General features: G+C 46.0%; 2 protein-coding genes across 3 annotated transcripts; both read right to left on the reverse strand.

Moving 5' to 3' along the window:
* Positions 1 to 1,467: 1,467 nt before the first annotated feature.
* irx7 (iroquois homeobox 7) lies at positions 1,468 to 6,684 on the reverse strand. The gene is made up of 2 exons (XM_062565486.1): positions 3,238 to 6,684; positions 1,468 to 2,881 (listed from the first exon to the last, which is right to left on the reverse strand). Exons 1-2 carry the CDS (start codon positions 3,454 to 3,456, stop codon positions 2,096 to 2,098), a joined length of 1,005 nt encoding a protein of 334 aa, XP_062421470.1. The 5' UTR covers positions 3,457 to 6,684; the 3' UTR covers positions 1,468 to 2,095.
* A 1,656-nt stretch (positions 6,685 to 8,340) lies between these two features.
* LOC119222441 (ankyrin repeat domain-containing protein SOWAHA) lies at positions 8,341 to 23,171 on the reverse strand. 2 transcript variants are annotated; one of them, XM_062565500.1, is made up of 12 exons: positions 22,897 to 23,165; positions 20,753 to 20,814; positions 20,162 to 20,344; positions 19,437 to 19,559; positions 16,033 to 16,089; positions 15,608 to 15,709; positions 14,719 to 14,730; positions 13,745 to 13,747; positions 12,029 to 12,121; positions 10,747 to 10,819; positions 10,429 to 10,524; positions 8,341 to 9,704 (listed from the first exon to the last, which is right to left on the reverse strand). In XM_062565500.1, exons 1-12 carry the CDS (start codon positions 23,027 to 23,029, stop codon positions 9,532 to 9,534), a joined length of 1,110 nt encoding a protein of 369 aa, XP_062421484.1. In that variant the 5' UTR covers positions 23,030 to 23,165; the 3' UTR covers positions 8,341 to 9,531. The 2 variants fall into 2 exon arrangements, with proteins under 2 accessions (XP_062421484.1, XP_062421482.1); XM_062565498.1 differs by lacking the exons at positions 8,341 to 9,704; positions 10,429 to 10,524; positions 10,747 to 10,819; positions 12,029 to 12,121; positions 13,745 to 13,747 and adding an exon at positions 14,069 to 14,593 and having other exon boundaries at positions 14,718 to 14,730; positions 22,897 to 23,171.
* Between the last annotated feature and the right edge of the window lie 2,287 nt (positions 23,172 to 25,458).

The raw sequence follows: 25,458 nt of genomic DNA on the forward strand, positions 1-25,458 counted from the left end.
AAATAAATAAAAGAACATACGTTTATTAAAAGATCGCCACAACCTGGATTCGAACTCGCAGTCGAGCAAAATAGCAAAACTTTATAAGACGGCGGCGCTACGCCGTCGGCCAACCGAGCTGTCAAATGCCGCTACTGATTTCACTACTTATCATGAAATTGCAAATCGTCAGTGGCAAGAACATCTTTTGGTTCAGGGTGAGCCAAGACAACTGGTTTTTGGTGGCGTAGCGTGAAATACATAGTTCTGTCAGGTTTTCTAGCACATTGCCCAAGTAGGATTACTCTCTTAATAACATCTAAACGCGTAGCCAAACCAGTAGGTTCAAAAACCAGTAGGCACGTAACAACGGAGCTGGAGGATGCCAGATTGTTTAAGAAGTAAGTGAAACATGATTCCTTGCGGCTACAGTTAAAGTAAGGAATCATGTTTCACTTACTTCTTGAACGATCTGCCATCCTCCAGCTCCGTTCCTCCAAAATACGCTCGCTCCCGTGGGCGTTCCTCCAAAATACGCTCGCTCCCGTGGGCAGCTACTTCCGTTTTCGCTTTCGCGTTGCGTTGCGGCGTTCGTGTTGCGTTGTGGCATTTGCGGTTGTGATGTGGCTTTTGTATTTTCGTGTTGCGGCGTTCGTGTTGTGTTGTGGCATTTGCAGTTGTGATGTGCCTTTTGTATTTTGTGTTGTGGCGTTCGTGTTGCGTTGTGGCATTTGCGGTTGTGTTGTTGCTTTTGTATTTGTCTGAACCTTCTCGGCCACCGTAGGAATGACATGACATGGCTTGACTTAGACATTAAAACAAGGATACAAGTTTCAATGCAGTTGATGAAATAAGCAGTAAAAAGCATCCACTTCATATTTGAATCTGGCTTAATCAAAGGCAGCACAAATAGTCTTCAGTCTTACGTGTAGGCCACGTGTGTCCCATTTACTGAATCATAACTGAATGGACCCACCCGCGTAGTATGGAAGGAATAAAACGGGCTGTAGTTCCACTTGATGTCCTCTCGGGGGCGCTATAGGTTCCCTGCTGCAGATTCAGCTCATCAAACAGGTGCCCCGCCGGTGAGAAACGTTCTGTGTCAAACTAAAACTGCAGATATGAGGAGTGGAAAGGTGTAATTAAGTGCTTCAACTCGTTTTATAATCATCCCTTAACATTGATTGAAGTCGTGTGATATTGTATTCTATTCATGTGTTGGTTGTCAGATGAGAGCTAATCTGCCCCCTGTGTGTTCCTGTCTGTAGGGATTTGCATGGAGAGGCAAATGCCAGAAGACAAGGCAACAACGCCCCCAGGGGCTTTCTCATTATCCCCGGATTAATGAAGGTACAGCCCTTTGAATTTACACGGACATTTGTGCGAGTCCCTCCTCCGGACCCCAAGCCAAACTACAACTTTGCTGCTGCAGACTTATCTGAAATACATTTTATATTGTGGCCATTTTCAGGGAGAAGCTGCCTTTAAATATAAGACAAATCAGGTCTGACGTTTTTTTCAAAGCGTAATTGTGGGGATTAACCAGCAACCATCTGACCATAAACCTGCTTGGGAAGATTAAACAGACTCTGTCGGGTTTGATATGCAAACTAAGGCCAATACTCTCTTCATACTCAATTTACATGAATACATTCTCTTTTTGTCTTCCATGTGAATTTAAGGTTGATGTTGAAGAAAATGCCACCGTTAGTGCAGAACCCTCATTAACACGAAGTAGTCTAACTTCTTGGGATTCATAATAACAATAAAGCACGAGGCTGTCCATCTATCTGAGGTGTAACTGTATGAATGCGCCATTATGTCCAATACAGCAGTAGAACAAATGTCTAGAAGCAGACTTTATTTAAGCAAAATATTTATTCATGAACAGACAAAGGGAACATAATTTACATGTTGGCGATGGAAAAAATACATCTACATTTATTTACAACAACACGTCTCAATCTTTGGTCTCAAAACAGGGTTTCATTTCACTGCAAACTTCAGGAATAACCGACCAAAATCCCTGAGGTTTGAACGTTTTTAAAGTGCATAGATGTGGAAAAGTGTCTCTCTCTCTCTCTCTCTCTCTCTCTCTGTGTGCCTAAATACCCACTCAGACAACTTCCCGAGTGGTGTAACACGACGGGACGAACAGTCCGTTTCTCGAAGCCCACTCAGCCCACAGTTTCCCGGCCGGGCGGTACACGTTGTCCAGGGGTTTCTTGACCGTCTCCGAGGTGGCGGTCTCGGCCAAAGACCAGATTTTGGGTTTCTGCGCGCCAATGTTCTGTTTGCCCTCCGACGCGGGCAGCGTGCGCTCGGAGTCGCCCTCTCCGACTCTCTCGACGAGTGCGACGAGCTTCCCGCCGCCGTCGCGCTCGCTGCTCGGCGGCCGCGGCGACTCCGAGCGCGCGCCCGCGCACTCCGAGCTCTCCAGAGCGCCGTCTCCGCGCTCGTCCGCGCGCGCAGGGTTGCCGCGCGGCTCCTCCTCGTCCAGGTGACAGCTCGGCGTGGAAACGTCGGCGTCGTCGCTCTCTCCCTCCTGCTCGTCCTCGTCCTCCTCCTCCTCCTCCTCGTCCGATTTGCCCTTACACGCCCAGCTGACCCGGTTCTCCTTCTTAAGGCGCCGTCTCGCGTTGGCGAACCAGGTGGAGACCTGCGTGAGGCTCATTTTGGTGATGATGGCGAGCATGATTTTCTCGCCCTTGGTGGGATACGGGTTCTTCAGGTGTTCGTTGAGCCACGCCTTGAGCGCGCCGGTGCTCTCTCGGGACGCCACTTTGGCGACCCTGCCGGGATCCTCGGCCGCTCCGTGGCGGTACGGGGGATAGAAAGGGCCCCCGCGAGCCAGCAGCGCGTGATGGTAGGGAGATGCGGCCTTCAGGTCAAACCCGTGGTTCTGAAAAAACAGAGAGAAGGAAGGTCAGAGCAAGCAGAGGAGTGTCGGTGGTGCGCAATGACGCACGGGTTGGGCAACCATTGACCCAGAGTGCACGCTTCGATTAGTTATAGACCGAAATGTAGTGAAGAGAAAACGATGCAGAGGTTTAGGGTTATTCCGGAAAAGTTTAAGAAACTTAACATAACATAAGTTCAGTACAACTCAAGTGTGGGGAATCTTCGTTACGACTTTTTCGGAAATAAGTTGTGAAGCTTATCCCAGATCAGATTTTACACGCGTCTCTGTTCACAATTAGGCTGTGACGATTCCACGAGCTTTTAACGCGAAGGCTTTCCCTTAAATCTCCAACTCACCATGTGTGCGATGTGCCGGTGGTGCGCATAGGGGATGAAGTTGTATCCCTGTAGTCCAGAGTACGTTATCGGAACTCCAGCTGCCATCGCAGCCAGATGCTGAGCCTGTTGTTGCTGCAGACCCGGCGGGCATCCCAACAACGGGATCTGATATCCAGTCGGCATGCTGACGTTCCGCTCCAAGAAAAAACTGCCAATTCCAGTTTGCGATGCGGGCATCTTTGCTGCGTCCCAGCTATTCGGCTTCGAGTGGCGATCCGACCTCCTGCAACTATTTATACACACCCAGCTGCCAGCGAGTGTTCGTTGGAGGGGGGGGGGGGGGGTGGTGCAGGGGGAGGTGCCACTGGTGGTGACTGACAGCTACGTTCAAAAGACCCACAGCTTTCACTGGCAACAAATCCCATCAAAGAGGCCCTCCGCTGTTCCTTTTAGCGTTTTTCGCGGAGAGGCCAGATCTGCGCTGCTTATCGCGACACACGATTTGTTTGTAAAGAACTTAAGTTTCAATGCATATGCAACATTTGTCTTTTGAGGAGTGAATGGAGATTCGGGGTTAACCGTCAGTTCATATTTTTGTTATACAGTCTTTAGATAATGCCATTGATCTAATTTTAAAAACGTTTTCAACTCTTTTTACATATGCAGCTCTCAAACACAAGAATACAACAACGACATCAATTGCATTTCTTCTGACGTGATATTTTCTATTTGAGCATTTGCATTTATTTTTATTTGAATTGTATTGAACTTCTAGTTTTCAAGACACTTACCACAGTTTGATGTGTTTTTTAATGACGAATTTAACACTTCGCATGTCTAGCACTAATCAACCGGGAGCTTTGAAAATGACCTGAATTCAGTTAACAACATCCCGCGAGGCTCTGCTGTCGATTATGACACGTCAGTCCCTACAGATCTGTAGTTTTGTGAATTGAATTAACTATCTCAAAGTCATTAAATTACGCGAATAAACAATTCGATTACGTTTTACGCACGCGTAAAAGTGTCACTGGACCGACGTGAGACACTCCTTGCGGACTTTTCATTGAATGAAAATGACCAAGTTATGAAGTGGCCTCTCACGTTCTTTGTGTTTGTTCATTTATTGGCTGAACCATAACAAACGTCCCTTTACATGTCGGATGGCATTGTTGTGAATGACGCGCAACGTTTCAATGGGACTAATTAAACGAGGTTAAGCGAAACAGGTGTTGACTAATGTATATGATAATTGTGAGATAACAGATGCTAATGTGTGTGTGTGTGTGTGTGTGTGTATGTGTGGAGGGGGTTGTTGGAGATAAGAGGAGAAGATTACACTTATTATTCCACCCCCCCCCCCCCCCCCCCCACCTTCATGCCCTTCAAAAGAGCCACATAAGCTCGGTGTTTGGGTTCAAGGGAGCTTCACCTCTTTTATCTTGCATCATTTGTATTATTATATTAAACGCATTAAGAGGGGTGGTGATGCCCAGATGCAGATGATACCTAAAGCCAGTTTAAAATATTTATTTTCATTTTTTAGATGAATGACTTTTGTTTAGATTTATATTCCTCCGTTGTTGATGCTTTTTAGTCTTAATCCAAAATGTAGATGTCCAATGTTATATTTGAAATGCTGTGAGAGGCTTCAATTCGGCTCAGGAGTTTGTATTTACTCTACAACTCCTTCAATAAGTGGCTCTGGATTTGCTTTTGATAAAACTCCTGAAAATCCATAGGTTTATTTTGAATAATGCTTTTGTTATTCAACTCACCTCTTATATTTGTTATAAATAACAACACTTGCATGTACGTTATGAAACACATTAATGTTCATTTAAAATGCAATAAATACGAAATGAATCATTGGAAAATGGAAAGTTTTGCAAGTTACAAAAACGTCTACAATCAACCAATGTTTATTATTAGCCATTATAACAAGTGTATGAACGCCGTTTTTCATCTCACTTGCAGATTTACGAAGAAAAAAAAACTTCAAATTCTAAACATATAATTATAATGTGTTTTCAACGGTAAATGCATGTCAAGAAATTGGAATGTTCCTGGAAGAAATGCTGAAACAATTCATAGAGTACAAAAAAACATTTTACCGAAGCTAAAACGCGGTGACGGAGCAGGGAAAGTAGGCATTTCTTTGGGTTGCACAGAACCATAAAACAAATTTGAACAGGAGCAACAATAGTCCAGCTGGAGTGCAAAGAGAAGGAGGCCTATGGCATCACTAGTCTACGTCTCACAACACAAACAGCTCAGGGCAGCGGCCTTTGTCCCTCTTGTAGAACCTCTTTTCATTCTCTTCCTCTCTTGGCACAATGCAGGCGTTGGTCCTGCTCTGACAGGTCGAATTTGTTCTGTTTGCCATTAGGATGTCAGTCGTTTGCAGGAGAGAGAAGTGACCAAATGGAAGACGATTGTTCTCAGCACCCCAAGAGATACAGTACAAGATAGCAAAGAGGATGGAATTAGCTTTTTCTTTTTTTTTCTGTGAGAAGAAAAGCCATTCCTCTGCATTGTAACAGTGCTGTGAACCTAATCCTGTGTATATTCAACATAACCCGCTGCACAGAAAGGCCCGGGCTTCGGATGAAAAACGCAGAACGACGGTGCAAGGGGGGGGGGAGGGCTAATGAGCAGATCGGGACAAAAGGTTTAGGTGTGACCTGAATTACAAACAATCCCCTTTACCTGTGAGCTACAAAGGGGCGAAACACGCAATTAGAATAGCCCCTCGCTAGGTGTGAACAAGACGACAAAAGCCTAAAGAGAATCCGCTGAGTCTTCCACACCTACTGCTTGTTAGTTTATATTTACTGCACCAGATACTGAAAGGGGGGGGAAGATGACAGAAACTGAGCCAGAGGAGATAATATAATTATATTCATTTTATCGGGGGAAGATGCTCTGGACTTGGACTTAAAATTGCATATTTTAAATGTGTTTTCAGACAGAACGTTAAAAAAGAAAAATCCCAATAAAGACAAGCAACAACTCGTGAAAGAAATGAACTCAGTGAGAAGCACAGATAATCAATTGAAAACAAATGCATAATGGTCTCGGACCAGAACTCCCTAATGAGATTTCCCCGGGGCACCAACACAAATGGAGAGATGTAAGCAAAGTGTGAATGTTATCAAGCTCTCCCACCTCTCCACTATCTGACCCCCCCGGACCCCCCTCCACTCTTTGTCCTCTGTCACTACTCTTATCAGGACCACTCTATCATTCTTTCAAAATAGTAGTGCCGCTGAAACCGCTTGCAAATGTAAGTATGTCTTTGTTGGGGGCCGGGCCGGGGCCCGCCTCCCCCAGCCCCCTCCCGGGTGCAGCCTGATTGACGGCCCTCCGCTGGGTGAGTGACAGGCGGCGTCGGTCAGGCCCGCGATGGCCTGCGTGACAGCTGCTGCTGCCAGTTGCGTCCCTTCGTGTTGGGCCCTGCCCTGGATCCCCCCCCCCCCCCCGGCCTCGGCCCGGTTTGCCCCCGTGTGGATCCCCGGTGTGTGTTCGTTGTGGCAGATTAGCTCGTTAGTTTATCACAACCGTACGTATGCAGCCATAGTGGTTGTTTCGGTCCCATTGGCAGACTGGCTCTATTCTGCCTTACAGACACTTGCCAGTTTCTGAGTATAACAAAGTAAAATTAAGATATTCTTCAGCAATAACATGGCACTCCTGTGGAGCAGTTCTTAGCAGTATACCAACAATGAATTCCCAGTTTCTAACACACTACATTCTTGTAGTTTGCAGACCAGATGAACTTTTCTGGCTTTTCCTATGCAGATAAGGAGTTTGTTTCACAATAGTATCATTCATCCCTTCATTCCATCAGACGGCTTTGAGCTACATTAGTGTCAGTGTTGTACATGTTTATATGCTGATAAGGATACTTAAAGTTCTCCTATTAACTTAACTCCACTTCAGTTGGAAGTTTCCTCGTTATGTTTCTGTCTTTTATCTCTACAATAGGAGATGTGCAGCATATCTCTCAACATCGTTGAAAATGGTTGTAAATCCAATGTTTCAGAGTTGTATCCTCTTAACTTTAGGCAGGTTCTGCATGCAGATGAACAAACTGAAGTCCATGCATCTATCATTTTCTCTCTTTAGCCTCACGCAGAGCAGCTAATGAGGTTATTGGGCATTTGTGACGTGACATCTACATTTTGGCCTATTTGTGAAACAATGGTAACAAGGAAACCCGGGACATTGGGCTCTGTGTTTTCCAACTCAAAATAACAAAGCCAAGCAGCCGCTGGTGGGAGGCTGTGCTCTCATGGAAATGAGCAACTGAACCAACAATGTAGCGCCTAATCTCTTCAGAGAGAGGAATCAGTTACACAGCAGTATGCACCCCTCAATGCTTTTCATTAGAGTCAGCGTGCTATTGAAACAGTCACTCCACCCCCCTTACTCGCCCGCAAACACACACACACACACACACACACAACCATCGTGTGTAGCCACAGGCCCAACTCATACAAGCACTAGATACAAGGTGGCCCCCCGACAACAGAAGGGTCGAAATAAGTGGGGCAGAGGGTGGTATGGGGGTGCGATGCCTCAAAGCATCGGATTAGAGTTAATGTGCCCTCCCTGGGTTATAATCTCTTCAGAGGGGGACTTTGTTTGAGGGGCTTGAGGGCAGTAAGATAAGTATCTATTACAGAAACTCCCTCTTATCCCCCCAAACATCCTCGCTTCAAAAATGAAGCACAAAAACACTTGCCCCCGTCCCCCTCTGTGTCGTCTGATATCCAAGACCCAGAAGCAAGTGCTGCCCTTTTCAGCTAATCAGGAATTAAGGTCTAAAGCCGTATGGAGAGTTCGCAGGCCCCATATTTACTCCATCTGTAGCCCACAAAGTCAGGTAGTTTAAAGTAAGATCAAAGGCGGCTTAAAAAACCTAAGGTTATTGTATTGAGAGAAAGGGAGGGGGGGGGGGGGGGGGCGGTATTATCACGAGTTGCTCTTCTTCTCTGCTTCGTATGAGGAGAAACTGCGTGTGAGCAGCCAGCAGAGACACACAGTGACTTTCAACTGTGCTCCAAGTGACCCGTGCACCAGCAAAAACCGCATGAGGAGTAAAGCACCGATACAAAGTTTGATGTAAAATATAGTTTATTACTAAAATACATTCATTATAAATATTACGCAAAAGATGTGATGGAAGCAGGGTTTTCTTTTTAGTTTAGATTACACAGTTACCTTGAAAACAAACTCCCTTTTACAACGGCACTGGATTATAAACAAATGGTCCTAAATGTGCAACTGAATCCTGCTTGAAATGGTTAATTAATCACAAACATGACACATTTCTTTGATGGACTGGCCTGTTGTCGTCTCATCAATAGTTGCAGCCGGTTTTGTTGCTGCATTGGTGCAGCGTTGCATTCACAGGCTGCTTGGGAAAACAAGCAGATGGGCAGGAAAAACTCAAACTCGGTTAAAGCAAATGAAAGAATTGAGTTGCATCACAAAGTTGTTGAACATTTGAACATTCATCAATTCTTCATTGTCAATCAAAGATTGGGAGGTGGGTCAAAAAAAGGGTTGTGTGTTTGTTTCTTATGCGTTAAGGGGGTATCTTAAACTACTTTATTGTTGTTATCATTAATGGTTAATAGAATCTCTTTTTTTTAAGTCCACATAAAATATAAATAAGCTGTAGAATTGTATGCTGTTTAATCAAATCCAAATAATGTTGTTCTGGCCCCTAGTTTTGTAATTGTAAATTATTTATTTAATATAATTGAATTTAGAGTCTGATGCCACACTCACATGAACCTACAATAACAGCTGAGCAAAAAAAAATCAGTCATTTTAGGCACAAATCATATTTAATAGACCAAAACATAAAAAACCAATGTTCCTTTTTCAAAAGGAAACTTATTTAAGCTTCAGGTCACGTCATTCAACTCCTCACTGGATCATCTGCACCTCTTTGCAGTCCAAATGTCTGCTTTTGGTCTGAGCGCGTTTGGAATCTCAAGGCATTAAGTAACACTTGTCAACATTCATTCAAATGTGTAACGGCTTCAGGAAATACTTTTCATGGTAAGCAAAAAAAGTGTGTTAATGCTAGTACACGTATAAGCAAAGCAAACCGGGATGAGCTGTGTATCCGTATAACAAATATACACATGTCACACTTCCACCGCATGCATTTCAATGTATATATATATATATATAGGTATAAATATACATGCATGTACAATTTAAGTGAGTGTAGGAGACTTAGCAGAGTTAACATTCGTACCCCATGAGGGGAGGGGAGGGGGGGGGGGGGGGTTCTCAGCGGGAGAATTTTCTTGGTCTGAATGGAGGAAGGGCGAGCTGATGCGACGGCGTCCTCTCCTCCTCTATAGGAGCCAGCTCCTCTGCCGAGCCCCACTTCTTCTTGGAGTGAAACAACGACGCCAGCTTCCTGTTCCTGTTGCGCTCTCTGGCCTGAGTGACCTGAAACTCTGGGATTCCAAAGTGGCGAAAAGAGAACACGATGAGGGAACGCTTGGGATTTCCATAAATTCAACTTAAGAAATATATCCTCCTCAAGACTGCGGCTGAATAATGGAACCTTGCTAACTGTCACGTGTGCAATAAAAGCTGGAGATGTTGGTCATCTTTAAGTCTGCGATGCTTTACTTCTGAAATTACACTCATGTATAATGAGTAAAGGTAAGAAGAGGTGCTGGTGGAAGTCTGTGTGCTAAGCTAAGCTAACCAGCTAATCAACAGAGAGTCATTTAGGTGGTATTGATCTTTTTTTATTTTTATTTGGCATAAACAAAAGTGGTACTGATCTTGTCGTTTAACTTTTGCAAAGAAAGGGATTAAGTAAATTTCCCAAACTGTTCCGTTTCAACAGAATCAGCATTAACAAATGTATTCAAATTGTAATGTTGTGCTTGAGACAAAACAATCCAAAGACTTTTTCTAACCTTCAACCTTTAACTCTTTATGAGAACATTCATAACAACTATATCGACAAATTGCTGCAGTAATGTCCTTTCTATATTCTTTCAGTAAACCTTCTGTCACCTCAATGTTGGGCTTCAGGAAACGGCCAAACATAGTTTATAGAATAATACAAAAAGAACAACATTAAACCAACAAAGTAATGGATTATAACATATTTATAGAAACACTTTTTTCAACCCAATTCAGCAGCAAACAGTAAAAGTGACTCACGCAGCTCGCAGTCTTCCTCCGGACCCTCTGCTTCTTTGATGTTCAGATAATGGCCGGCAAAATGGCCGCTGTAGTCCCTTAAATTTTCTCTGGCCCCTGATGAGAACAGAATAAAATCTCTGAAAGCTGAGGCTTTAATCTTGGGAGGCAGCAGGTAGCTACTTCCCTGAGCCGTTGGATCCTAGAGCTTTAATTCAAATATCAAAAGTTTAAAAATAACAACCCACTGTCACTCACTAAAGTGCCGAAGGGCCTCTGCAATGCTGCTATTGTGCATCAATGGCGCGGCTATAGAGGTTAAATGAAAGCAGCTTTTACCATATGTCACTATGAGGAGGTCCAGAATATTCCGATGACCATGTAGAGCTGCAATGTGTAAAGGCGTGTATCCCTGCACGACAGAAGGAAAGCATGCATCAAGGACGGTTTTCACTTCTCGCTGACTCATCAAAGGAGGTCGCTTGACATTTTCACTTCATGTTGAGTTCAAGGGTATAAGTGTGGCCAAGTGCTGGAAGGGTTTAGTACCTACCCCCTTGAGTTTCCCAGGGCCAAACACAGCCAATGAAAACAATGTGGGGGGGGGGAAAAATGTACAAATTAGCAAAGGTTATGGAAACATAAGATAATGATAAAAAAAAAACATAATTGCTTGACAATTTGCTGAAAATTGCATAGTTCTAGTGGTGTGCACGCTGGCATAGAGACGCTCTGTTTTGGGAAACAATTAACGTGACATGACATGATTTATTAGCGGAGTACTCCGGCAGCCCGGCAGCACAATGCTGCCATGCATTTGCACAGCTGGATCATTTAGGAGCATTACATCACTGAGGGGCACAGAAGCAGAAGAAACCGGCAGCCATCTTGCTGACCTTTTATATGTTCTGTAAGTTCAAATCAAACAACTTACATACCCATCGCTCCCCGATTAAAAAGCTGGATACTCACGTGCTGCAAGAAATAAGAATAGCATAATTTAATCAGTGATGAAAACTGAAGATCATATTGTTAAATATATCTGATAGAAACCAAGCTACTATGACCCCAGTACCTGTGCTGCTGCCTAAATATTATTGATTCATCGTAAATTTAAAAAAACAGATGCTGATTTATCTGAGTGTTGAAAGTGAACATCATAGAAACTTTTAAAATAATTTTAGAAAGACTGATGCAAGACAATCCCAATGAGAGATTGCATCGAGTTGCAGAAGCTGACGAAACGGAGCCCGGACTACTCCAGACGCTGTTGTGTTGCATCATGGGAAATCTAGAGACCCATACTTTTGGAGCTTGACTAATGGATTCTTTATGTTGAAATATCTACCTCTCACACAAATCCTCCTAGTTTATTCATGTGTACTGAAAACCTCTTAAAAATGATTTCCTAAAATGAAAAAAATAATTGTTTACTTCTTTTTATTATTACTCAAATCAGTGTATTTAAAAAAAAAAAATGCTTCTCTGTGGCTTTGTTTTGCAAATGTATTTCTGTGTATGTCGTTCACAGGTAATTAAAGAATTTCCGATAGCATTTACTAAATAGCACGAGTGCCCCATGATGATACAAAACATAATGAAGAGGACAAAATCCACTTGCACTCACTGATTTGGTGTTGACATCGGCCCCCGCGTTAGCCACCAGGGTGGCCATGTCCTCGTTGCCGTGTTTTGCCGCCCAGTGCAGAGCCGTCTGTGTGCAACAAGGGAAGAAGAGTCATTCATGAAATGCACTTCCTCCACAGTCTCCCGTACTCTCATCCGGGGCGGTGAATGTGCTGGAGCACCCTCCCAAGTGAGGCCAGCTGTGCACAGAGGGGAGTGGACGGGTGGAGGGGCGCCTGGAAGGAGCGATGGAGGGATGGTTTCCTGCCATCGAGCGGAGCCTAATTACAAAACAACACAGCACTGTGCCCACAGTTGGGAAGGGGGAGAGGGGAGGGGGGGGGGGAGGCCGAGCGGCCTGTCAACCGGGCCAGGGGGAGATTGATGATGTTAGTGTGACCTGCAGAGTGGAGACCCACCCAAACATCAGCGCAACTACTGTCAGCACACGTCAGGGAGGAAAACAAGCGCCCCCCCCCCCCCCCGCACGACACGACACGACACCCACATGAAAAGATGTGAAAATAATGTACAACACACGCGCAAACCACATCCACCTGTTGGGAGTGGGACTGTGATCTCGCAAGCTTTCCACACACTCTTTAAGCTGCGTGATGATGGGCCGTCAGCAGGTGGGAGCGGAGCGGTGACCACATCCAACCCTTCTAACCCCGACCCCTTCACACGGCCAATCACACAGCAACCGTGGGAATTAGGTTGTGTGTCTCTCAAACATTTTAATAAAACATTTACTGGAGTTATACTTTTCTTTTTGCTCATGCTTTAGTTTTTTTCATCTTTGATGATCGTGGAAATACCCTCCGAAGATTGCTGCGAGGGGTGTTGAAACGACATCACGGGGCGTTCGTTTGGCCAGAGATGACTTGTTGAGCTGCGTGATTGTGCGAGCGAACACGACACACAAACTGGGACGAGCACGCAGGTCTCCCCCCCCCCCCCCGAGTGCTGGGCGTCTGGCGGACATATTGTGATGGATGCCGTCTGGCTCAAGTATCTCCATCTCTTTTGTCCGTCCCCTGTCACATCTTAAGACGGATTGGCGTTTTTGACAGAGGGGGGGGGGGGGGGGGGGGGGGGGGGGGGAGGGCGGCTCGGCGGGTCCCCCGGTGGGCGGGAGTGACGGACGAGGGCCCGCAACAGGATGCGGCGTCATCCCGTTCCTGCAGCCGCTCGTTTCAGGGGGTTCCTGCAGCACTATGGGCGACCACCTGTCCAATCACTCAGGGACGACCCCCCCCCCCCCCCCCCCCCCCGGCCACGCGCTCCCCAGTGAGGGAAGTGGTGGCCAAAGAGGGACAACTACCAAAGGGGGGGGGGGGGGGCGACACAATGGAAGGCAGAAAAAGGAGTGATGGGGTAATGATGTACTTACAAACTGCGTGGCGGAGGAAGTCCGTCACGGCCGGAACGGAGGCCCGCGTCCCGACGACAGCAGGGAGAAGGAGACGGGGTGAGGGGTGTGGAGGGGGGTGGGGGGGGGGGAGACAGAGCGTTAGACTTTCGGTGAGATACGGGACGTGTTCCGGCCCGTCTTCACTTTTAAGGCAACTCCTCGTTTTGGGAAAAGATCATGTGATCCCTAGAAACATTTTGGTGAGGAAAGCAGGAAAGGCTTAAGTCCTCCGGGATGAACAGTAATCCCCTTCAGTCCCGGACAAACATGTGACCCGGTGTTTGGAACACTTAACACAAACTTCTGTTTGGCGAAGGGAGGCCATGACCAGATGCAGATCCAATTTATTGGCGTTAAAAGAATGGTTCGAGGCATGTCGGTGTGTGTGTGTGTGTGTGTGTGTGTGTGTGTCATCTGTGGAACAGGGAAAGGGCTGAAGGGAACATCAAAGAGGCCTGAGGGGGACTTAGCACCTTCCCAGGGACACAAACAGCATTGTTCTACAATTAATCCCAGCCTGCTCTATTACTTTCAGATTATCTTTAAGTGGGTGAAGTCTTTGTGGGGCATTAAGACTCTCCTTAATCCCGCCCTCCCTCCCTCCCCACACACACACACACACATCTCCCTACACTTCAATGGCGGCCGCGCTATCTTGTCCGGGTGTGGATGGCGGAGGCTTAGGGCTACTCTTAGAAGGTGGTCTGCCATGGTCACAGGACAGTGTGAGAAATGTGACACAAGGGGAGGGACAACAAACATGAGCTCAAATCTCTTAAGCGCACAGGGAGACAAATAAAAGGATTTGGGTTGTCAGGGGGGCACAGGAGCTAAAAGCTATCTTTCATAATCCTTTTGATAGTGGACCTTTGAAATGCGTGATCTGGATGTTTTAACACAGGGTTCTCAGAATAGTATTAGGGGTGGGGGGAGGGGGGAAGTCTCGGCAGAAGGAGCTTGTGAAAGTTACGCAAGCAACAAAAAAAAAAATCGGCAGGTCCGACGGTGAGCCGCCGAGAGACGCAGAGACAACAACAACAATAATAATAATAATAGATTCAGTTTGAATGCAGATGAACGTCCATTCCAACAGGCTCCGGGGATCATTGAAACTTACCCCCTTGTGAAGGATGGTCGCAGTCGCCGCCGAGAGTCAAAGTGAACAGAGAGAAGCTTTTAGTCAGACGACCATCATGTGATAACAGACTACATCTACACCACAACATGCAGCATGTCACACACAGTCTGTAGGCGCCATAACAAATACTCACTGAGGTAAAGTCCTGGTTTGCACCCCCAACCCCCCCCCCCGGACCGACAAAAAAAGAACACAAAAGCATGAGTTAGTGAAACCAAGTATCCAACCTGGAAGAAAAATCAGTCGACTTTCAAGGTTTGTTCACTTTGTGGTCACCTTGCATTTAAAGGATTATTATTATTATTTGTTAATCACACACACACACACAGAATGATGGCCAATGTCCAACAGCGCAAGAAACGACTGAACCAAAGGACCTTAAAGAGCAGCTTAACGCTCCGTGTCGCACATTCCTGTTTATTGAAGATTAGGACGTTGGAAACAGACTCAGCGCCACGTTGCTCTTTGCGCTCATTGCTGAGTCTCATTCGTTGTTTATAGACTCGGTTTCTTCTGAAACGGCGGATTATCCCGAATGAGTTTGTTGGCCACGGGACGGATGCCCTGCGGGGGGGGCCACGGGACGGCGTCGCATCGGATAAACCAAGGTAGGAAGGATTTACTAAAAAAGGGACGTTTGTAACCCGTTTGAAGAGGCCACAGCTCAATATTGTTGTCAAAACTTAAGGAGCTTTGACGAGAACTTTTCACTTTTCACAGTCTGTTTTTATGCTGATTACCTTCTTAAAACAGAAAGTTGGGAAGCTCACAATGCCACATTGATTTATTCTCCTGTGACTGGTTCTCTCTGTCTCCAACGTGGCAATCTGTAATAATCTTTCAGCTCGTCCTCGTTGTTTCCTTCTAGTTTGGTTTGGAAAAAAAGCCGCCATTTGATCGCCGTGTTTCTTGCCCCACCAGAATTTTCTCATCGTGCTATTTTCCGCACAGATGTAATCATTACAAATGGCCAAATAGGTGTGTGTGTGTATGTGGGGGGGGGGGGGGGGGGGGGCCGTTACCTTCTTGTTTGCCAGCGACGGGTCCTGCCTGAGCAGGTGAGAGAGGTCAGGGACTCGAGCACCTGCAGCGGAGTACATCCACTCCTTCTCTATAGGATCCAGCTATCACAGGGAGGGGAGGGAGAGCTTAGACACACACACACACACGCACACACACACGCACGCACGCACGCACACCCTACTGTCCACATCCTGTTGTGGCCTCTATTGATAGTGCTGAAGCTACAAACCTCTAATCCGTTTCCTACAAACGAATGAGTCACAGCCAACGGACACATTTGGGAGACACCCATGGTCCCACTGCGCAGTTCAGCAGGTTACGCTTACACTTCCGTTATTAGTTTTAAAGGGACACTTCCAACGGTCTCCTGTCAGATGTATCAATTATAACCCTTTACATATGGAGAGGAAGGAAAAGGACTCACAGCGACAGTGGCGGAGCCCAAGCTGCCCGTGCTCTCCTCGTCCTGCTCGGCCTCGGACTGAAAGACACAAACACACGACCATGACTCGACGGGGACAAAAAGACAACTGGGCCGGATCGGTCGCAGCGGTCCAGCATCCACACACACACACACACACTCACTCACACACACACACTCACTCACACATACATCGATTACCACGCTTCGGTCACACTGCTGTGACGTCTCCCAGCTGACGAGACGTGACCGAAGGGCGTCAGACAGACGGACAGAGAGGTAATGAGGCAGCGAGACAAAGGTGGCGCTTTCACACATCACGGGTAATGAATAACAATCCAATTAACAATCAACCCCCAAAAAAACAACACGCCTACAGTCACGGGCCATGTGTTTCTGTCACTGTTTCGGTCTCGTTGGGTCAAGAGGGGAAAACAGCGAGCGCAGCCGTCTCGCAGTTTATACAAGTGTCGCTTGCTGATTTATGCGCCGCGAGTTTTTTTTCTTTTCTCTTTGACCCCCCCCCCCCCCCCCCCCCCCCCCCGATTCCAAATTGTTCTCAGATCACAGAGACACGACGTTAAAACACTCGGCCCTTTCAAGTGTGAAGCACCACCTGCCACACGTCAGCGTGCTGAACATGAAAAGTGGAGGTTGTATTTTTTCAGCCTTTTCCACTCTGACGTGTGCGATACTTTGCTCGCTTTTGGTTGAGAACGTTTAGAACAATCGAAAACATGGTTGAACATGAAGGAATATTACAGGACCTGAAATGCCTTTTTCATAAATAGAAGTTCTGTATCACAACCGGATCTCTACAAGGTTTTGACTAACGGTCCGAAGCTGATATTTCATTTATAGTAACAGACTACAATCAGCAAAAAGTGTTTGGCCTATTTTTCTTAAAATATAAATGAAACCATTGATGAATTAGCTCGTTTTTGGCTTGGACGTTGTGTAGCCTGTAGAAATATAACTCATTGAAAGAACGTTTTTAAATTGCAAAGGGGGGGGGGGGGTGTCGGGGATTCCCACCACACCACAGGTAATCAGATCAAGTTAATGTGATATGATTAAACAAGCTCTGTGGGGCTGTGCTGGGCTAAACATCTGCATGCTAACAATACAGATGTTTAGCAGGCCTTGTTAGTTTAGCAGAATAATTAAAACAATTTGGTCATCATTTTACGGATGGTGTTTAAAAGGAATGTGTGTGTAAAACCTTCTGGTGATTCATGAAACAATTCTCAAGACATTTCTCTCATAACCACGAATGTCAAGCTTCCTGTGGCGCTAAAGGAAAAGTGGGGGGGGGGTCACAGCGGGCAGTATGGCTTCTTTCTCTGGGACATTACAGTCGTCAATGTGATAATAACCAAGATGAATTCATCTCAAATGCTAATCTCTCGCAGGCTGAAAGGAGAGTTTTGTCCGTAGCTTAAATTCATGTCCGTTACATTGGATCTCCATGGTAACCGGTTTAAACAGCCACGGGATGTAACATGTGTTCTTTTTGGTCTGCCTTTAATCAAACTGTGTTTTACAAATGCAACAGCGCGATGTTGTTTTTTCTCTTCTCCGTGAATGCATAAAGTCATCATTTTGATAAGGATACCGTAAATGTTGCAGACCTGTTTCAGTCCAAACATAAGCTGCTCTGTTCTCTTTCTGGAGGACAAATTACATTATGAGATTGAGACAACCATATCAAAAATTTCTCAAAAATCTTTCTTTAAAAATCTTTGTTTTATAATTTGAATCTATTGTAATTCAAAATGACCAAAGCTGCTCTTGTCTCTTGCCTCAAAATCTGAACTAATACGGGGAGCGGGACAATGCTCTCCTCCTGATTAAAACCAAACTTTAGAGAGACCATAGTTAATCCACCGCAGGGCGTCATCCTGCATGAAAGCAGGATATTATAAAGAAGAGCAAAGCTGGCAGCCTCAGGTGTTGTGATTAAGAACAGCGTGTGTGAGTGAAACCTGCCAGGTAGCTTCTCACTGTGGAGCAACTGTCAACACATTGGTGTGTCCTAAATACAGAGTTCAATGGTGTGACTAATACCTTCAGCAAACACACTTAATCTGATTGCTGCCGCTATATTAACACACTTTGACATATTTCATCTGTCGAGTGTGTAGGACGTCAAGGAGGGCCACATATCTGTCTCTGGGTCGATTCTCAATCTCTTTAATGGGCACACGTGATTATTATCTTTCTAATGAGTTGCAACATGTCGCTGCTTAACATAATAACAGAGAGCTTAATTTAAATGCAGATTCTCCTCCATCGGGTCCTCCTCCCACACATATTCAACATGTGCTGCAGTGGGTTACACATCCAGGAAATACACTTAGCACCACCTGGTGGGTAGCAGATTGACCGCTAGTCAGGTTTCAAATTATGTATTGTACTGAATTATTGCAAGTTGAGTCAAATCCGAGAAAATAACATTAAAATGTCATCTTTTGTTTTTTGTTGTTTTTCAGAAAGAGGATATTGATAATGAAAATAAAAAATGTAAAAGCCAAGTGTATTTTTTCCCTATACTAAGTCTTCACTTCCAGACGCATAAAGGTTTGAGCACAAAGGAAAATTGTGTTAATGGTAAAGTATGTGGCTTCGGTAACATTAAAAACAAAGATGCATGACGCCATTTACGCCACATGATCTGAGATCATATAAACATTAGGTAAGAAAGCTGTAAAATAACCTGTTGGTTCGGGCTTTTTCACCACTCTTTAGTTCTACTGGAATTTCTTATTGTTTATCCGCATGTGATGTATATATCCATTTCTATTTCAACATTATATTTGATCATACTTTAGGCAAATGGTTGTTTCAGTATGATCAAATATTTAAATCATATACCCATTCATTTTATATTGGTTGACTTTTCTGCCTGCTTGTTCACACTCTCAATTGCAGGACATGTTGTTCTTAGAGTTGTGTACTTTGTTGTCGTCTCATTTTAGCCGGTAGTTTAGTGGTCAATGTGTTAACAAATATACTTATAATCCTTCTGCCAGTAATTTGTAATACAGAGCTTCATGTCAGTTTTTTCAAGTCGCCCCGGTGTTGAAGTGTCTCCCGGATGAGAATCAATGGTATGAAGTAAATAAATAACTACTACAATACTGATTCTCAAACTAACACATTCGTCAAACCAGGCATGCTGTGGATTTATGTCACTAATGAAGGGCACCTTCAAAAAATGGTGGCCCTGTGAAAGTGCACCGTGCCTTTTGTTAGGCTGAACCAATGCTCTCAGCATCATAGTCCTGCCTTTAGTTTTTGCAGCCTTGTTTGGGGATAAAAAGTGTGAGAAATGAGATGCATGCAAACCTCCAGTCACTGTGCAAAACGGGCAAGTAGCACTGCCTCTCCATAGGGGAAATTGTCACCTTTGACCCTGAATCTTTGTCCAGCACATCGCTCCCGTTGTTTTGTGCCGAGGGCTCCTGTGCCGGGGGGACAGGAAGTTCCAATGGATCTTGCTGCGTGAAGGCTCTTCCTGTCTGCTGGTCCTGCAGGAGAAAAGACATTTAGCCGAGGTAAGTGCTGGCCGGTTAGCAGACAGCGTTTGCACTTTGCTTTATTTCTACTCCTTTCAGCACTCTCTGCGTTTGGGTAAGTAATGTTTATTTTAGTGCCGAGTGGAGCAATTCCTGCGCAGGAGCTTTCAAATCTAGGATTAAATGCTCAAGTTTATTGCAGAAACAATATGTAAAAGTACTTCCATAGGATTACTGTGCATTGATAAACCGGCACGCAGTGTTTATTTAACACTCTAACAAACACTATAACCCTCAAGTGCTTCCATGACTTTGATTCAAACAGCTCTGCCTTTTTATGGAAAGACGTAAGCCCTCTGACCTTCCCTTTTGTCCTCATAGCGGCTGAATGGGCTTTAGTGAAAGAGAATCTTTCTGTTTCCAAGTACTTCACACTTCTGTGTGCAAACCGGCATTCAAAACGGACACATAGAATAGAGAGTGGACCCTCACAAAGACGGCCCTGTTTGGAAATGAATGCGTCATCCTCACAGAGTAAACACTGCGTGCTCGTGCGCTAACAGACGCAGCGATTTACCCACAAGAGAACAGAGCAGCGAGTTTTGAATTCACACCTCTGCAGCCCCGTCGGGATCTGCGCGCGGCATCGGCTGGTACGGTTCCTTCTGCGGAGGGGAAGAGGCGGATGGGTCCGTGGCGTCCCACGCAGCTCTGCCCGGGCTCGTGCACTCATGCTTGGAGTCCCGCTCGTGCAGAATTTGCCTGTATTTCTTCTTTAGGACAAGATACTTCTCACCCTGCGACAAACAGAGTTAGGAAGCACAATGTGCCTTTTGAAAAGAAGGGTAAACAAGTCTTTTTGTGAAAAAAAAGTACTTCTGTACGTCCCATTTCTACTGCCCTTTCCGATCAAAAGTCTGGTTATTTACTCCAGACATAAAATGTGACCTAGTACCGGACTTCAATGGAACAAACTGTTCCTTTGAATATTGTGAATATGTATAAATGCGTCATAGTACAGTTTCTAGGAAGATAAAAGCTGCAGCTGCGGTCCCTTGGGGGAAAGAAGTGGGTCAATAGGGTTCTGTGAAGAACTTTTTGTTAAGTGATGTCAACCTTTAATAGCACTGATGCATTTGCCGGTCAATGCGGCAGTGTTGACATGTCATTACATTTCCACAAAAGGCCCCAAACGGTCTACTCACATTCTCTGACTTCACCACTGCGATTCGGTCAATGATGAGCTTGAATTCTTCTCTGTATTTAGCTGCAAGGGGGGGGGGGGGAAACATTTGTTGAGAAAAGCTGAGAACTCAATTTCTGGCATTCAGTAAAAACACAAACAGACAGAAATAGAAAGGAGCTTGAGTTTCATTTATAAGAGTATTTCCAGAAACGGCCTGAAGGTACTGGTCTCTGTTCACAGCAAGCCTCAGTCGCTGATTTGTGTGATTATTATTATTATTATTGTAACGAGACCCGGCTGGATGCAGCTCACATGGCAAAGAAACAGTTGCTCCAATGGAAACACTGCAAGCCGAGCTGCACCAGAGACATTCCCCTTCCAGCAAAGATCCCAACAGACCACAGAGCATCCCCCCCCTCAAGAGGTCGAAACGCCTGAACCCCTGCAGGCCTCCGCCAAACTAAACAAACTGGAGGCGGCGAGCTGATAGGCATCATCGGAAAGAGAGCGGCGTTCCTTTGTCCGGCGCTGTGATTTGGAGCTGACACGCGGCGAGGAATGTCTCTCCCCGGGCCGTAGGTGTTCCACTCGTACTCGCATAGGTGTTACTGTGGACACGCGGCCCGGGGGGACAATGGGAAGCGTTTTCCTCCCCCCCCCCCCCCCCCCCCCCCCCCTGCCCCCCGAGGTGGGGCGGGTGGGACAGACGCAGCAACAACAACAGGAAAGACAGAGGAAGCCGCCGCTGGCATCCGCCTTGACGGAGGAATTCCTCTGCTCACCAGAGTCAGTGAAACAGTATGCGTGCCAGGTATTTGTTAACAAGTACCTCACACACACACACACACACACACACACACACACATGCACGCCCCCCCCCCCCCTCCCAGCACCACCATACTCCCACCGTGCACCAGTTTTTTTTTGTTTTTTTTTGCCCGATCTGATGAGAAAGCTACCCCCATTAGAGGTCTACATGCAGTCACGCATGGGGGGGGGGACTTATTTATATAAATATAAAAAGGCGATCGCCACATTCACAGCGTCGACATCTGCCTGCATCCACATGCTACGTACGGGCAGACTTCACCTCCGTGATCAGACGGACATGTCAGATGGCCCGAGTATCAAAAACCTCTGTCAACAACCGCCGCGGCGACGGGAGCATCTGGAGCGGAGCGAGGTCACTCTGGATAATCATTCAGGGAGGGTTAGATACGTCGGCGTCAGGCGCTGCCAAAAGGTAAAAAGTACAGCCGAGGGTCGCCCACAAGGCCGCGCCGCCCCGTGGTCTCCCCGGGGAGGGGGAGGGGGGGGGGGTGGGTGGGCGCCGAAGCTGTTTGACATTAGTCAGCGACGTGGTTGCTATGGGAAACGTGCCCATTTTAGGTAAAAGTAGCTCAATGCCAGCTTACGCAACAGGCCTGGTTCAATTTATAAGCAGGAGAAGAGTAACATCAGTAGCTCTGATAGTGCACGGGAAGCACAATTAAAGCATGAACCTCGCAGCTCCCAACTGGGCCAAAAAGCTAAAGCGTAAAACAATGTGTTCCAGTACATTGTGTGTGTAGTCCATATATAGATGCTTTCATTACCTTTGTTTAAAATGTCCAACAGCAACGAAGGGGTCCTGACAGCATCGTTTTAAAGGGCTGCAATACAACAAGGTGTCGACACCGAACCCCCCCCCCCCAATACATTTGACTTCATGTGGGGAGTATTTCAGAGGATTCTGAAGTGTTGCGTAAGCATCAGGTAAAGGGGTGGGGGGGGTGGGGGCACAGAGAGAGCCTCACTCTGCTGAGTCACAGGAGCCACAGGGGGGGGGGGGGGCCCTCCGCTGCCTTCTCGGTGTGCTCTGTGTCCACTTGGGTTGGGGAGTTTAGGGGGGGGGGGGGGGGGGCTTCGAATGCAAACCAGATGTCTGCAGCACAACAGAGAAAACAATGAAAAAGGCGCAGAAAGCAGACGGAATGCTGCTTTATGTTAGTCCAAATAGGAGAGGTGTGTGTGTGTGGGGGGGGGGGGAGGGGGGGCAACATCCAACATCTCACAGCACCGCGCGAACCGACGTACGGCTGTAACCCCTCGGCCCCCCCTCGTGCCCCCCCTCGTGCCCCCCTCGTGCCACATTACAATTGCCGGGCGTCGCGCGCCACTCACCGCGCAGCCGCGAGTCGCCGTGGCCGATGAAGGGCTTGAACGTCTTCAGGATGTCTGCGTTCCTGAGTCGGCCGGAGCTGCCTCCGGTGGAGTAGAAATAATCCAGCAGCGACTCTTCACTCACATCCTTCATCTCAGCTCGGGAGGGTGGGGTGGTGTGGTGGTGGGGGGGGTCTGCCTTGTGTTATTAATCCTCCCGCGGAGCTTCTTTCTCACGCGGCCATGACGCCGTCCCGCTCGGCTAATTTGTTCCCGTTAGACGTGATTTGTGAAAAAGTTCACTCCACCCAGAGGAGCTGCGCCGCCTCCTGTTAACCCTTCGAAGGCCCTTCGGCCTCCTACAGCAGGCGTACGCGGCGTAGTGGTACTTTGCACCTTTTTCACGTATGTATCCATGGTTGTCATTGGATCGAAGTGTATATCTTACTCAGGAAAAGTGTACAATACTATTTCACACGGTGTACAAATACTGCTGCAAGTACTAGTCCTCCATTCAAAAAGTATACTTAAAATGAAAGTACTTCTGAATGATTCAGTGTTTTCCTACACTGTTGCAGCTGGGGAAGGTTGAGGTTGAGTGTAAAGTGAAAAGTACGAGAATATTTAAGGTAATAAAATAATCTACACCAGTTTCAAAACCAAAAAACAGAATATATACGCATCGTTTGGAAAAAGCTGTCCTATGAGAGGAACAACGCAAACTTGAAGATATTACACCGGTTTAACATCAGATATCTGCAAAAACCTCACAATTTGCCATCACAGTGTTGAATTACAAGTTATTTTCTTACGCCCCTTTAATAACGTTATGATCCACAACAACAAGAATCCTTTGGTTTGGTGAAGAAACATTTTCATTTCCTTGTGATGTTTATTTGCATGTTGTGTTGTTTTGCATTGCGTTGAGCTCTCAGGGCCACTGTGGCCCCTGACTCACTTCCTGCGTGCTCCAGTGATGCTGTTGGAGGGCCAAAGTGTTTTCCGGTATTAAACACACAACACATTGACAGATTAATTGCGTGATTGTGCTGTAAATATTAAATGGGCTTAATCCCTCTATTCTCCTCTCGTACAGCTTCTCTTCGAACCAGTTTCCATTTAATTTAGAAATGGGTGATTTTGGTATTTTACGTGTTAGGCTGCTGCTCTGAAAAGACAATATTGTAATTACAGTAAGCTTCTTATAAGCTGATACAATTATTGAGGTGAGGAGTTTATATTGTCACGTGAAAGTGGGACCTTATGCTCCTTGAATTTAAAAAAAAACAACACAACTTTACCGGGATAAAGACATTTGATCCTCGAGCATATGCCACATCTTTGGGAAATGAATTTATGCCAGAGAGCAGCTGGCAAATACATCATCACCTTGTTACCACTGTGAGGGAAGGGAGGGAGGGAGGTGGGGGGGGGGGAAGCAGAGGAAGCCGTGATTCATTTCCATTACCATTCCATTATAAGTATTACGACGGAAAGTTCTCATTTTGTTAGTTAAATGTATTCCTTTACTATTTTAACTGGTGGAGTTACTTTGATCTTTGGCTGTTTTGTGATTGGACACTTTTAAATAAGCGTCTGAGAAAGAAGAAACCATCTGAGAAAGGTCATGAGGAAAGGTCTCATAGACATCTCAAGTGTGACAAAAGCTTTTCTGGGAAGCGTCACAAGCCCAAAAAGTTATAGTCATTGCCAGTCAAATACATGTAGTGGAGTCAAAACAGTATTTCCATGAAGTAGAAGAAAATGGTTTAGTGTGTTCACCTCAGAATTATAGTTGATAGGAATCCTGCAATGACTTGAGGGTTATGCTTTAAATCTCTATATAGAGTCTAATAAGCCTAATTAGTGTACTGTATATGTTGGCTGGTGTGTAACAAGATTGTGAAAATAGTAGAACTAGATCGGAGTTCACGTAAAACCAGTGAACCAGAGTTCCCATTACAAAGTCTCATCACCAGAACACTTTTCAGCTGTAAAATGTCCACTATAATTTAGCCACAAGTCTTTAAGAAAATAAATCCAATGGATCGAAGGGAAATGAACTCATTTGGATAATCAAGTTAAGAAAAAGCCTATACGAAGATGATACCTAAGAGGATAGTAACTTTAAAACTGGTGGTAACACCAACTCCATCGCCTCTGTGACTGGGTCCCTCTGTAGCTACTTGACTTAACGCTTAACGCCGTTTTAATGGACGGAGAAGGGCCAGATGTTCTCCATGCACCGCGTGAAGGTCAAAGCCTGGCCAGTGAAATGGCGGCGTGCGCGTGGTGCTGATGGAGGGCAGATGTTCGCAGGCTTTATCCGTTCCATACGGGGGGGGGTGGGGGGGCTCATCGCGGGCACAGCTCGTGTAAACACGCTTTAGTTTGCTGTTCTCTTTTTTTTTTTCTTCTTCTGCTGCCCCTGTAAAACATGTCCTAAATCCAATCACCTTGCCCCTCTGAAGGGGATGTTGATGAATGGGAATGCGTAGCGGGTTGTAGTGACCTGTGAGCCCCCCCCCGCTGAGATTACGGGCCGGCGACAGGCCGGTCGTGGCCCCTGCCCCCCCCCCCCCT

Source organism: Pungitius pungitius, chromosome 1 (genome assembly GCF_949316345.1).
Source record: "Pungitius pungitius chromosome 1, fPunPun2.1, whole genome shotgun sequence".
NCBI lineage: Eukaryota > Metazoa > Chordata > Actinopteri > Perciformes > Gasterosteidae > Pungitius > Pungitius pungitius.